At 42.6% G+C, this 14,412-nt stretch overlaps 1 protein-coding gene across 1 annotated transcript; it reads right to left on the minus strand.

Annotated features, from left to right (window-relative positions):
- Window positions 1-1,117: 1,117 nt before the first annotated feature.
- Window positions 1,118-11,650, minus strand: gdf10a (growth differentiation factor 10a). The gene is made up of 3 exons (XM_043678802.1): window positions 11,019-11,650; window positions 8,037-8,932; window positions 1,118-2,465 (listed from the first exon to the last, which is right to left on the minus strand). Exons 1-3 carry the CDS (start codon window positions 11,272-11,274, stop codon window positions 2,274-2,276), a joined length of 1,344 nt encoding a protein of 447 aa, XP_043534737.1. The 5' UTR covers window positions 11,275-11,650; the 3' UTR covers window positions 1,118-2,273.
- Between the last annotated feature and the right edge of the window lie 2,762 nt (window positions 11,651-14,412).

Consider the following 14,412-nt stretch of genomic DNA (forward strand, 5'->3'; position numbering starts at 1 on the left):
AGAATTACAACATGAAAATGCTAACCTCTCTATACTCCTTCCTCCTCAGAGACAATCCTTGAAACATTTGACCAGGTTGTTGGTCATTTGTCCAAATATTACTTTGTGTAGCTTGGTGTCCAATTATGCTTCATAACACACCTGTGGAATGTCATGGGATGTTTTATTACTTTAAAAGTGCTATATAAATATAAATGGCTATTGTTAAAATGTCAGCATATGTTGAGTGTTAATTGTGTCCTGAAGCATGAAGACTCTACAAGGTTCTATTATTTGAATTCCAAGTTATCACATAAAAAAGGAGAGGTGTTTCTATAAATACAACTCTCAGAAAATTTATTGCAGAATTAATAAACACAATGCCATAATTTCCTTGGTTTTCTTAAGCCATGCATGGAATACGTTCTGTGCCAAGCGAACACAAATAATTGAAGATGCTTCTTTAGGGTCATGCTTTAAACTTGTTGACACCATTATACTTTTCAGACAGCACCAAACAAAAAAAAAACTGCACAGTAATTCTCACTGAATCACACTGCAAAGTGACTGTTTGCTCGTAATCCCTGTCTATCTAACAATGGCTATGTATAACCATATTAGGAGAAAGGGTCAGGTAGATGAATAAGGATAGATGTGACAATGTAACATGACTGTAGGTGAGTGATCTACGAATACTATAAAAGAGGCTAGACCTCTACCAAGATTGACTGATGGCTTTAAAACAAACAGCTGGAAACAAGGCACCAATATGGCTTCCTCTTGAAAGCGCACAATTCTCATCTTCCACATAGTATTCAAACTGTTGGCATGCTGACTGGAGGGAGATACGAAAGGTGGAAAGAGTTGCTTCTCATAACAGGATGAAAGGGCACCAAAAAAAAAGTGGTTGAATTATCTCCAAACCATGCCTGTGTGTCATATCAGAACCAAAAGGAAGATACATTGGCTAAGGCTGAAATGAAGTCAACTGTGCATTACTTCAAAGAAGAGTATTTTGCACAGAGACTTATTGAGAAGAAACTAACATACATCAAAATAAAAATATTCTTATTAAAAACAAGATTTGCAAGATCCTATGGATCTTGGTTGAATAATATCTTGACAGCATACAATTTCATTACAATTTGAACCTTTAATTTCTGAAATACTATTAATGTTACACTGCAGATTATAAAATGTAACCTCTGGGTACTGTGCACATTTTACAACATATATTTAGAAATATTACATTACTAACAACATATTCTTGGACCTTTTCAATTCTACCTTGCAGCTTCACATTTGGATGGAAAGAATTATGTATTCTTTTTGTTTTGCTGTTTTAGTGATAATTGTAATTTTAACAAATCCAACCCAAATGCTTCAACTTTAGTACCTTCACAGAAGATTGTCTAAATATCTCATTTTTTTCAGGAGCTTCATTATTTTAACTTTGTGGATATTAAAATTAGTACCATAATTCAGGACTTAGTACATTTTACATTGTCTGTTATATATCAGATATATGTTAATTTAAAATGATCTATTTTGAAATTAATGTTCTTTATACAATTTACAAGGAGTTTGCAGCTAATCACAATGTCCCTCTGATTATAAAAAAAAATTAATAACCATTCCCTTCTCAGATAGTTATGCCAATGTTTAGTTTATTGGGCATTAGGTTAAAAAGCAACAAGAGCTTCTGGCAGTTGCCCTATAATTATTTAACTGTTTTTGTTCTTTAGAAAAAGAGGAAACCTCATCCTTGCTACCAGGAATACAAATAAGTATTAAATAAGTGAAATGACAAATAAAGATTTAAACTCACAATACACAATACATCAAGATCAGGAATAGAGTATAATCTACACTTAAATAGACTGCCATTGCTGGTATTATTATTAATTTACATATAAGAGCACACGAAAGCTTAAGTACCACAATTTGCACCAAACTGTCCTGCTACCTTTAGAATAAGGGAATATTGTGGAAGACCAAATACTACTTCATCTGATGATGGTTGCATTTGTGTGCTGTAAACAGAGATTGGGGTTTTCTGTGTTGCTAATAGTTCTCCACATGTTGATGCCCGATGTTTACCCCATCTACACTTTGCTACTCAATGCCATAATTTAGCATGTTGATGTTTGCAGAGGGAAGGGGACAGAACTGGTATCAAGTTCTTAAAGTGAAAATGACACAATGCAGCTTTTACTTGTTATGCAGCAATACAGCGGACTGTATTAAACAGTTCCTGTCTTTATAACTTTGTTTCCTGGCTGTGATAAATAACTCTATCTACAGGCACAGGTTTCCACTGACATGTTGGGATACACCTTTAAAACCACGTTTTTGCTCTCATCAAAGAAGAGAACACTTAAGGCATTCATTTTGTCTGGTACACAGCAGGGTTCTGGAATTCCTGGGATAATCCCAACAGCCTTGACAATGCTTTGGATTGTTGCATGATTAGAAGGACGAACAACCTGTGATAAAAGGCAAAATAAAATCATTAGTTATTTGAAAGCTATTAGTCGACTGGAGAATGATTTATGTCTTGAGTCTGTAAATTTCAAATTCATAATCTTCTTGTGCTGGAATGTCACATTCCATTGCATAGTGTATATCTAACAATCACTGCTAGACAATTCTTGTATTAAATGACTACCACATTATCACAATTCAGTGATATAAATGCCAAGTAAATTTGTAATTAGTTAAATGGCTAATTACAGCAATTTTTCAGATCAGATGCATTCTTTTTAGAGCTGCCAGAGTTTCTTTTTAAAACCCACTCAGAAGCATTGAACTGGTAAAACTACAATATTAAAAATATCAAAGTTTAAATGTTAAAGGTGTTTTCAAAATAATTTAAAATAACATTGCTAAAATATGCAGGAAATGTCTTAATAGCAAATTATACTCATGAGAACCTGTAATTTTTGCTTTAGGCATTTGTTTGGCTGCAAATAAAACAAATCAGCAAAAGAAATAAGAGTCAGGCTAAGGAGAGTGTTAATGGCATCTCTTAGTCTCTGGCCTGGAAAGACAACAGAGAAACTGAAACAAAATCCAACATTAGAAATTGAAGAACATTGGGCAACAATAGGACAGTGAAATTAAATCACTCTCTCTTTTTGTGAACGCCCACTTACAGAAATGGAATACTGATGTTACATTTAAACTTATTTGCAAATATATAATCAATACTGTGAAAAGCCAGATACAAATTTGGCTTAAAACAACTCCAGTATTTTGAAAGGGTAGAAAGTGTAGGTGTGAATAGATTTGACAAGGTAGGTAATGAAGTATGCACAAAAAGTCATTTGTATACAAACACAGAGATTGCATTTGTCTCGCAATGTCTATCAAATCTTGCCTTTTTAAAGTAACAGCTTAAAAAGCAAATATGCCTTCATTACTACAGGGTATTCTGTTACAGTTAGAGACCATCAAAACATGTTTGCATGGTTGTGTGAGTATTATTTGAAATAAATTGCTTGATATAAAGGAATAACTGCCCTTTTCTTCTGTTGTAGCTTTGTGTTTGTTCTGCATCTGTGCTCACTCCCACGAAACAATGTAGACAACCGTGTCCAATCAAAGCAATGGGTGGGCTCAATATTTAATTCACAGCTTTGCAAAATAAAAGGGTTTTGTCTACAGAAAGAGAGCCTACATAATTCTACCTCTATCATCAGGACATAGCTGAAATGCCTTATGTACATTATTTTTCACCATGTCAGTGGCAGAAATAATTTTGCCTTTGTGCCATTATTTTTACGGATGATCGTCCTGGCTTGCAATATAAACATACTTGATAATGCGACAAATGCCTTTATGCTAATAGCTGTTTTTCTTCTTTTAAATTAATTTCTGGGATGTATGCATCCCTACTATGGCTGACCTTGCTGCCCTTCCCTAGAAATCCTGAGAATAAATAGGACACCTTCCTGACTAGTTGCAATTGCATTTACAGCAGTTTACTGTCAGTAAAAGGTTCATTTCATAGGGCTGTACAGATATGTGGCCGGAGTGACACTTTGGTCAAACTGGGTAAGGATAGCAGGTTTCCTTCACTAAAGTGCGCTGTATTGGAGACAGAGTTCCTCTATTCTTAGACATTTGAAAGTTGTAGAATGCAAAATCCTCTGAACGCACAGTTTTCCTGATTGCCTTCAAAAGCTGGAGGGTTTTTTATGAATGAAATTTCTGCAAAGTCGAATTGAGAACTCAAGATTCCTCACGAAATTTCACAATGGCAGAGGTTGTCAAAGCTGAGTTTGCATCACCTTTATAAATCTTCACTTCCACAATCTCCAATTAAACTTTAATTTGTCCCATTATAATTTATAAACTGGTCAGTTTAAATAATTTAGGTGAAAGTGGGTATTGCAGATGCTGAAGATTAGAGTCAAGATTAGAGTAGTGCTGGAAAAGCATAGCAGGTCAGGCAGCATCCGAGGAGCAGGAGAATCAACATTTCAGACAAAAGCCCTTCATCTAATCTTGAGTTTAAATAATTTAACTAGTTCAGGACTAATGCATGGTGACTTCATACCAATGGCATATTCCTAATTCTAATTGAATAGTCATTGATTAAAACTGATTATATTTGCATACTCAATAACGTGTACAATTAACTAACTTTTGTGATTCTAAGGGAATTTGATGGCCTCCGTTACAACACTGCTAAATAATCCTCATTAATCTTTTAATTGTAGCTTTAACTCTAATTCTGGCTCAAATGTATTTAATTACAGGTTGAAATTCTGAATCACATTGTCCACACTTAATACAATTATTTCATATTAATGAATTAAAACTCCTATTGTTCACCATAATCCTCAATACCAGTGCACTGCAAGGCTGCATACTAATCCCCTACTATACTCCGTATCCACTCGCAACTGTGTGGTCAAATCCCACCTCAGTTCCATTTACAAATTTGCTGAAAACATCACCATTGTAGATTGGATCTCAAAGAACAACAAGACAAAGTACAGAAAAGAGAGTGAGTGCTTTTTGGCATGGTATAAAGCCAACAATCTCTCCATCAGTGCCAGTAAAATGAAGGAGCTGGTCATCGACTTCAGGAAATGGAGTGAAGGGCAAGCCCCTGACTGTATCAATGCTGCTGAGGAGATGATTGACAGCATCAGGTTCCTGGGAATGATTACACCAACAATCTATCCTGATCCACTCAAGTCGTTAAGACAGCACAACAATGTCTCTACTTCCTCAGAAGGCTAAGGAAATTTGGCATGTCCACAAAGACTCTTACCAAATGTTATAGATGCACCACAGAAAGTACCTTATCTGGAAACATTTCAGCATAGTATGGCAACTGCTCTTCCCAAGACTAAATAAACTGCAGAGAGTCCTGAACCCAGCCCAGTCCATCACACAAACCAGCCTTCCATCCATTGGCTCCACCTATACTTCCCACTGCCTCGGGAAAGCAACCAACATAATCATAGACCCTTCCTTCCCTGGTTATACTCTCTTCCACCCTCTTCCGTCAGGCACAAGATATGGAAGTTTGAATACGTGTCCAAATAGATTCAAGAACAGCTTCTTCCCCGCTGTTATCAGTCTCTTGAATGGACCTTTCAAACGTTCATTCTGGTATCTTTTTCTGCATCTCTTCTGCAGCTGTAACACTGTATTCTGCACTCTGTTTTGCTCCCCTGAAGCATTTTGTGTGGAACAATCTGCCTGTATAGTATGGAAACCAACACTTCTCACTGTGACCAGAATAAATCAATTAATCAGGAATATCTGTCGCTCACGCCTCTCATCCACCCAAGGAAAAGTCTTGATCGGTGAACATCTGAAGTCCTAATTAACGTGGATTTTACATGAATTAATTTGAGTATTAACATGGGCCAAACAGATCTAATCAGACTTAAAACCAAAGTACTGCGGTTGCTGGAACAGCAGAGGGAAAAAAAAATCAAAGTGCAGATCCACCAACATCTGTGGAGGGGGGGGGGAACAACGTTAACAGGCCAGTGGGTCGTTTTGGATGAGACGTGAGGAACTCAAGCCGTGAACATTGTATTTCCTTCCTGTCAATGTTGGAGCAAACTGTAGAATGGTTCTGAATACAAAGGTGGTAGACGCTCTTAACACACAAATGCATGAGGGCCCCAACGCTGTAACGATGAAGGGAGTCAACTATAAATGATTGGGGGGGGGGGGGGGCACGCTGGTGATAACGTTTCTTGTCCTGCATTTTGTTTTTGTTTTAACATACACAGTGATGTCTTTATTTGATGCTCCCACTCAATTACCCTCAAGACACCAACAGCAGAAACCCGACAGCCTAAGAGTTTGTGGTAAGCCCTTCCAGCGATTCAGGGAGCGCTGAGCCTTTCCTAACGAACACTTCCCCTCTGTCTCCAGCTGTTCCCCGCTCAGTAAGTAATTCATCGAGCTGTCTGATCCCGGCGATATGCCACTGCTACCAACCACCACGTTCTCTATTTTAACTGGCATCTTAGAGACGGAATTAACACCGTTACCGGGTGGTTTAAATCCTTGCCCGCAAGATTACTCTACAAGGCGGCCCAGCACTCCCACACAAACCCGAGACTGTGCGGAAAACTAACCATCCAAATGAACACAACTGCTCTCTAGTTCAAAACAAATAGTGTCCTGTGTCCTTCCCTGCTCTATATTGGGGAACCAAATTGTATAAAGGGTACCTGAGGAGGCAGTGGCCGTGTGGAGGTAATATCCATTGTTCAGGGGCCGCGTAAGTTCAAATCCCATCATGGGAGATGGTGAAGTTTGAATTCAATAAAAGTATTTTTTTTCAGTGGAAAGGCAGTGATGTAATGGTAAAGTCATTTAATCAGTAACGCAGAGCCCCAGGCTAAACTCCAGGGATTGGGGGGGGGGGGGGGGTCCACAACCCTCCAGGGCAGATGGCTAAAGTTCCATGTTTAAAGCTGTCATTGAGGTGCAGTGTAATGGCCCTACCTCCAGGCCCGAAGGTCTTGATTCAATCCCCATCTGGGTATATCGTGAACAAATCGATTTCAAAATGAATTTATAAACGTGAAGTGTAAGGAGAAACGACATGTGTGTTTTCAAGTAGGGTTCTTGGAGCGCAGGTTGAGCACATCCCTACTGGAGAGGCGTGTGTGTGACAACATCTCTGAACAAAGCAAGACCTTCTCTGAGGTTTCAACAAGTTTTGCGAGATCTATACGGGTTTCAGATAATTACAGATTTGAGGGGTTTGGGCTTCAAAAGGGACAAGGAGCTGAGTCGAACAGTCTCAGTGTCTTCCCCTGAGCCTGTTTGAAATTCACAAATCGTTTGACTTGTTCCAGTCTCATAAAGAAGTGTGTAATTTCCTTTGCATTTCAGTTGGACTACATATCAGTATGAAAGCAAATTACTGCGGATGCTGGAATTTGAAACCAAAAGAGAAAATGCTGGAAAATCTCAGCAGGTCTGGCAGCATTTGTAAGGAGAGAAAAGAGCTGACGTTTCGAATCTAACTGACCCTTTGACCCTTATGAGACTGGAACAAGTCAAACGATTTGTGAATTTCAAACACAGGCTAACGTCAGCTCTTTTCTCTCCTCACAGATGCTGCCAGACCTGCTGAGATTTTCCAGCATTTTCTCTTTTGGACTACATGTCAGCCCTGAAATAGGGTATGTTCGGTCTGCTCTTGGGTGTCAGGGTTAGAGTGGTGCTGGAAAAGCACAGCAAATCAGGCAGCATCCCAGGAGCAGGGAAATCGACGTTTCGGGCAAAAGCCCTTCATGAGGAGACTTGCCTGACTTGCTGTACTTTTCCAGCACCACTCTAATCTTGACTCTAATCTTAGGCAAATGCAGTACCCACGTTCGCCCTGCTCTCGGGTGTGTTATTTGGTGGAGAGGGAGTTCAGTGAGGGAGAGCTGGATTGGGCAATTAAGAAAAGATTGCCTTTTAGCTATTGTTTGGAGAGGAGACTACAAGACCAAATGACTGAGAAAGGCAGGGTATTCACAATTTTTTTTTCTCTCTCTCTATGGACTGTCTTGTCATCTTACCTTGGGCATTGGGAATTCACATGCACCCGCGCAGTAATAGGCGTCGAAGGATTTGGGAGATATAATCCACTCGCTCCAGCCAATGTCAGCGAAGTCTACTTTCAGATATCTCCTGGAGCAGGTCCTGGGCTCGTTCCACTGCCTCCTCCTGGCCTTCCGCATGGTTTTCTCATCAAAGCTGAGGACCTGGGAGCGCAGAACCTGGTGTTTGCTGGCTTCCTGTTCCTTCCGCCTCCTCTCCTTGCGGGCCACCTTGGGCTTGAGGGAACGCTCCGCATTTCCCCAGAGATCGTGCTTGTGGTACTGGCTGTACTCCACCCCAGGCAGTTCGTTGTTCTGCAGGGAAGGCGAGGAAAAGTAGGTTTCCCTCCGGACCCGGGAGTCCCTGGAGGCGTTGGGAGACGGACTGGCTTCTTCCTCGTTGGAGGGGAACGGCCCGTACCGCTGCAGGGTCAGGCCCACGCTGTTGGGCTCAGAAATCGCCAAGTCATTGGCGTAGATCAAGATGTAGGGTAGGTGGCTGGCTGGGGTGGGACTCTGCACCTTCTCCCCAAAGTCGAGCTGGGCGCTGAGCAGGAGCCTGTCCTGTCTCCGGGCCCCTTTCACAATCTGGGAGATATCATTCAGGCACCACGCCCCCCTCCTTTGGGGTGTCACGGTCAGATTGCCCAGCAGTTTCTCCCAAGGGGAAGAGGGCGAGGAGCTGGTGAAACTCAGCTCCACCGGCTGGCTCTTGTGCAGCGAGAGACACGGCGCGTCCTTGGAGTTTTTGCAGGAAATGTGCCGGTTCCTCCAGCGTTTCTGAACGAAGAAATGCAGGGTAGCGACCAGGATCAGTTCCGACTCTTGGATGGAAGTCAAGTTGAAATAATACAGGATCTGGTGGTCAATAATCTCTGGACAAAAGTAAACCAAAACCAACAAAAATCGGTTAGCTCAAATACAAATCGAAAGGACTGTAAGTCGGAAACAATAAACAGAAATGGCTGGAAAAGCTCAGCAGGTCGGGCAGCATCCGTGGAGAGAAATCAGAGTTAATGTTTTGGGTCGAGATTGGAACTGATGAGTGGAGCTCGGAGTATGGGGAATCTCATGGTGTGGAAAGAGAGAGAGTCTTAAGGGTCACTCGACCCTAAAACATTAACTCGGATTTCTCTCCACAGGCGCTGCCAGACCTACTGAGCTTTTCCAGCATTTTTCTGATTCGGTTAACAGATAGAGATTTGACTCGAAATTTCTCTCTCTCTCTTACACCATGAGATCCCCTGTACCCTGAGCTCCACGAAACAGACTAACGCCTTCTGATGAGGGACTGTCAGCTTTTTTAGAAAATTGAGAGGCATAGGAAGTGCCTACCGAATGTGCGTTAGCAGCAATTTTGCAGCGAGTTCTCCCGCTGGTTCGGGAGTGTCGAATTTTAAATAATCTGTCCGTTCCAAACGGGCACAGGCACATGCCTCTCTCTGGGGTAGTTTATTTTAAAGATAGTGCTGAAACGCAGGCTTGTAGCCGGATCTCGGCTTTTGCTTTATTTTGTAAACGACCAAGCAAGCCCAGCCTCGAACCCCCTCCATGAACAACTGCTCAGACGATTCCCAGTTCCTCTGCATCTCACATTCACTGTTTCGGCTAAATTACTTCTCCTAGCCAACATTTCAGACCGAAAGAAAATCCTTTTAGGGGCAGACCCGCTACCTGGTAAATCGAGCTGGAGTAGTTAAAGTAGTTAACGACGGATTGCAGTAATTACCAACTCGGTGACTACGCAACTGGAAAGTGAACAGTTGTCGACGTGCCACTGATGGCCCAGAAAACCGCGTCAAATCTCCCGGGACTTGTTCCCAGAAAGTGCAAAGTCCCAGCCAAACCCCCGGTACCACACGGGACTGTATATCTTTCCAAACCGTCATAGGGTCATTGAGATATACAGCATGGAAACAGATCCTTCAGTCCAACTCGTCCATGCTGACCAGATATCATAAATTAATCTAGTCTCATATGCCATCACTTGGCCCATATCCCTCTAAACCCTTCCTATTCCAATGCCTCTTAAATGTTGCAATTGTACCAGCCTCCACCACTTCCTCTGGCAGCTCATTTCATACACGCACCACCCTCTGTGTGAAAAAGTTGCCCCTTAGGTCCCATTTAAATCTTTCCCCTAAACCTATGGCCTCTAGTTCTGGACTCCTCCACCTCAGGGAAAAGATCTTATCTAGTTATCCTATTCATGTCCCTCATGCTTTTATAAACCTCGGACGCTCCAGGGAAAGCAGCCCCAGCCTGTTCAGCCTCTCCCTATAGCTCAGATCCTCCAACCCTGGCAGCATCCTTGTAAATCTTTTCTGAACCCTTTCAAGTTTCACGACATTTGGGGAACAAGCTGTGGGTTTCAGTCCTTGGCTTGGTTATTTGTTGACGCTTGCCGGACACTCCCCTTCAACCCCCCAAATGGGTCACAAGGAGACAACATATCTGCAACTAGCATGTCCTAGTTTGAGTCAGGTTTCTGCAAATGTTAGTTTCTGTGGCTGAGGAAGTGGAGGATACTGAGGGAGTCCGGGTGAAATGCCGTGTAGATGGCGCTGTGATTGACCCTGGTCTCAGTGATTAGAGCCCCTGTCCTGTGTATGGGGCTGGGGGGGGGGGAAGGGGTTCTGTATTAACAACTAAAGCTCCCCACTCCTGCCTGGTGTACACAATCATTGCACATTTATATCAAATAGCTTCAGTGCACTCCAAATCTCCACCGTGCCAATCGGTTCGACATGTACTGTGATAATTTTTACACTTAGGGAACATATACAAGAGCTTTCCTAACTCCCGCCCCCAGCTCCCGGTATGGCCATCTCTTCAGGCATCTTGAGATTGACCAAGTGTCCTGCCCTCCCCAGGTATACACACACACACAGACAGACACACTCACACTCTCTCTCTCACACACACACACACACAGACACACACACTCTGCCTGCTCCTTACCCTCTCTCGCCTTGAAGCTCCGCACCGTGTTGCCGTCCCTTGGCCGGTTCCCTTCTCGCTGGTACTTCTCATACAGTTTCAGCATGTGCACTCCCACCGTGTCCTGAGCGGCTCGCCCCAGCGCCGAGATGTGACTGGGTCGAGGCGGTTTGCTGGCATCTCCCGCTGCCCTCTCGCACTGGCCCTGGAGCCCAGCGAACGCCAGGGAGGTCAACACCTGAAGCAAGAAGCGGTGCTCTGCCCAGCGACAAGCCATGGTGCTGGGGATCTGCAATGACTGACTTTCTGAATCTCCCTCCTTCTTCTTCCCCCCTCTCTCTCTCTCTCTCTATGCCCCCTTTTAAGTTTGAGAAGCAGACCTACTTATCCTGACAGAATGACGGTAGCAGCATTCCCCTCACACTGGGTATTCAGGAACCGAAAGCTGCAATCCTTTTGAACTGAGCGCTAGTTTAGGGAATGCTGGTGCAGTCCCTTACTGTTTCTCTTTCTCTATCGCCTGCAGCTAAGTCCCCTGCTCTCCTCACTGAATCTCCTGCTCTCCTCGGTCTTGTACTCAGCACAATAAAAAAAAACCCAAGATGTGGAACTTTCTTCCCACTCCAACACCCAGAGAGAGAAAAAAAACTTTTCATTTTAGGCGAAGGTACCGGTGACGAAATGTATCCACAAGCCAATCGGAGGTCAGACCCTTCCTGAGCCAGCCAATGAGCAGGTAGGGGATGGAGAAGGGGGCAAATGAGTGAGGATGTCCCCTTTAAGGGCCGGTCTCCAACCCATTGATGGCGAGCGGTCCTTTTAAATCCCCCAGGGGATATTGAGTGGAGCTCCGTAGGGAGATAGAAATATCAAGAACCATCCTTACACTGCGCCCTATACCGCCCTATCCCAAATTAAAATAACCATTGTGCTGCTTTAAAAAAAAAGCCGGTCCTTGTGTTTGCACTTTCAGAACAGAGACAAGTTATTTCTCTTTGCAATGACATTGATGTCTGTTGTCTATCAAAGAGGATGTTCCAGTGTCTGTTCTTGTAAAACAAAACCGTTTCTGCTGCGTGATGTTAAATGCGTCTTTGAAGGAATGCGATTTAAATCCCTTTTGTGGATTCGGGCGTATTTTCAGGAACTCGTTTCTGGGAAAGTCAGGAATGTTACTTTGGTGGGAGCTGGGAGTGTTGACACTATCTCGATGTGACCTGTTCCCACTCTCTGCCCCACATTGTCCACCGGCTCAGGGGCTGCTCAGGAGATGCAACATTACCCTCTGTGCGCTGACTCCTTTTATCGCCTGGGCGAGGTTACTGTTTCGATCAGTTGCAAATATTCACATCCTTCCCAATGGGGGAAAAAACATCACAAGCCAATTGGACATGTGGACATTTCATCCCATGTTGTCAGTCTTTCTCTTACGCTTCAAGGGTTAGGCTTTGAAAATGAGATCTGCTGGTCTGAAAGAAAGAATGTAACTTCATGTGGCATATCATTGAAATGACTAGATTTGAACAATTTAAGGAGAAAAAAAAAGAGTTCTACGCCAGCAATTGTTGCTCATCCTCGAAACATTGATAGGGATGGACATTCTTGAACCGCTGTGGTAAATAATGATCAAAGCGACCTGAATATTAATTTAAAAAAAACACACACACGTTTATTTTTATTCCCAAATTGGACGGCATTGTCACTCTCATCCTTGTGATGTTAATTATATTGAGCTGTTCAAAGCTACACTTCTTGCTACAAAGCCCTGGGTATCTCAGCGTGCAGTTTTACATTTCAGCCCCTCAGCGTTCGGAGTCAGATTTGCAGTTCGATCTCACCCTGCAGCTCCTTCATCTGGTGCCTATCTAACATCTCCCCGCTCATGATTTTGTTTGCCTTGGCTTGGTTTCTGCTTCCCCAGCTAATTGCCATTTTGATTCAAGGTCCGAAAGAATCAACTCCCCGCAGGGATGAAACTCTGAAGCCATGGCTTTTGTTACGCCCTGACAACAATATTAACAGAGAGAGAGAGAGAGAGAAAGGATTCCGATTCTCCCACTATTTTACCTGGTGTGCGGATTTGTATTTTTTTGCCCCTGTCAGGGACACTTCTCTGCTGTCCCTCCTGGAAAGTACAAGACCAGAGTTAATTTTCTGACAGCTCTCTAACTCACTCACTGCACACTGCAATTCTGATTTTTAATTTGATATGGGTCAAATCCTTCCCGTGTTGACTATTTGTGACTATGATGGGAACGGTGTGTTTTAAATACAGACTGACTCAATAGTCATTTCTGAGTTTCCATCCAGATTGATAGGATACCGGACTCTTGACAGCAGTCGTCCATGTGAGACGTTGGGGCAGAATGAAGGCAAGTTTGAGGCATGAGCTCAGAGAACAAACATCCCTAATTTGGCACTGGACTGAAAATCTCTCTTATTTGGCAAATGGAAAACACACACCTGGAATAAAGTCATAGAGTCATACAGCATGGAAACAGATCATTCAGGCTAACTAGTTCACACGGAACATGTTCCTAAACTAAACTAGTCTAAATTGCCCCATATCCCTTATCTATCCGAATATCTTTTGAACTTATAACATACCCAACTCTTCCTCATGCCCTTTTTAAATCTTTCTCCTCTCATCTTAAAAATATGCCCCTAGTTTTGAACTCCCTCACCTTATGGTAAAGACCTTGTCTATGCCATTCATGATTTTATAAAACTCAATAAGGTCATCCCTCAACCTCCTAGGTTCCAGTGAAAGAAGTCCCAGCCTATTTTTATAAAGCAAACCCTTCATTCCTGGCAACATCTTGGTAAATCTTTTCTAAGCCCTCTCCAGTTTAATAGTATCCTTCCTATAACAGGGTGACCAGTAGTGCATGCAGTACCCCAGAAGAGGCCTCACCAATATCTGTGTAACCTCAACATGACATCCTAACTTTCTATATTCATAGGTCTGAGCAATGAAGGCCAGCATGCTAAATGCCTTTTTAACCACCCTGACACAAATATCAAAGAATTGTACACCGGAACCCCTAGGACTCTACCATTAATTGTATATGTCCTAACCTTGTCTGTTTTACCAAAATGCAAGGCCTCTCATTTATCCACATTAAACTCTATCTGCCAATCCTCAGCTCATTGACCCTATTTATTAAGATCTCTTTGCAATCTTAGATAAGCTTCTTCATTGTCAACTATACCACAAATGTTGGTGTCATCTGCAAACTGACTAAACATGCCTCCTAAATTCTCATCCAATCATTTATATAAATGACAAACAAAAGTGGACCCTGTACCAATCCCTGTGGAACAGCACTGATGACAGGCCTTCAGTCTGAAAAATAACCCTCCACCCCCACCCTCTGTCTCCTACCATAAAGCCACTTTTGTATTCAATGGGCAA

Source organism: Chiloscyllium plagiosum, chromosome 38, assembly GCF_004010195.1.
Source record: "Chiloscyllium plagiosum isolate BGI_BamShark_2017 chromosome 38, ASM401019v2, whole genome shotgun sequence".
Classification (NCBI taxonomy): domain Eukaryota; kingdom Metazoa; phylum Chordata; class Chondrichthyes; order Orectolobiformes; family Hemiscylliidae; genus Chiloscyllium; species Chiloscyllium plagiosum.

Excerpts from the sequence above, each read along its gene's own strand:
- gdf10a (XM_043678802.1), bottom strand. The coding sequence starts at position 11,274 with ATGGCTTGTCGCTGGGCAGAGCACCGCTTCTTGCTTCAGGTGTTGACC. Across the intron at positions 8,933-11,018 it reads GAGCTTCAAGGCGAGAGAGG|AGATTATTGACCACCAGATC; the intron begins GTAAGGAGCAGG and ends ACTTTTGTCCAG. Across the intron at positions 2,466-8,036 it reads GTGAATTCCCAATGCCCAAG|GTTGTTCGTCCTTCTAATCA; the intron begins GTAAGATGACAA and ends CTTTTATCACAG.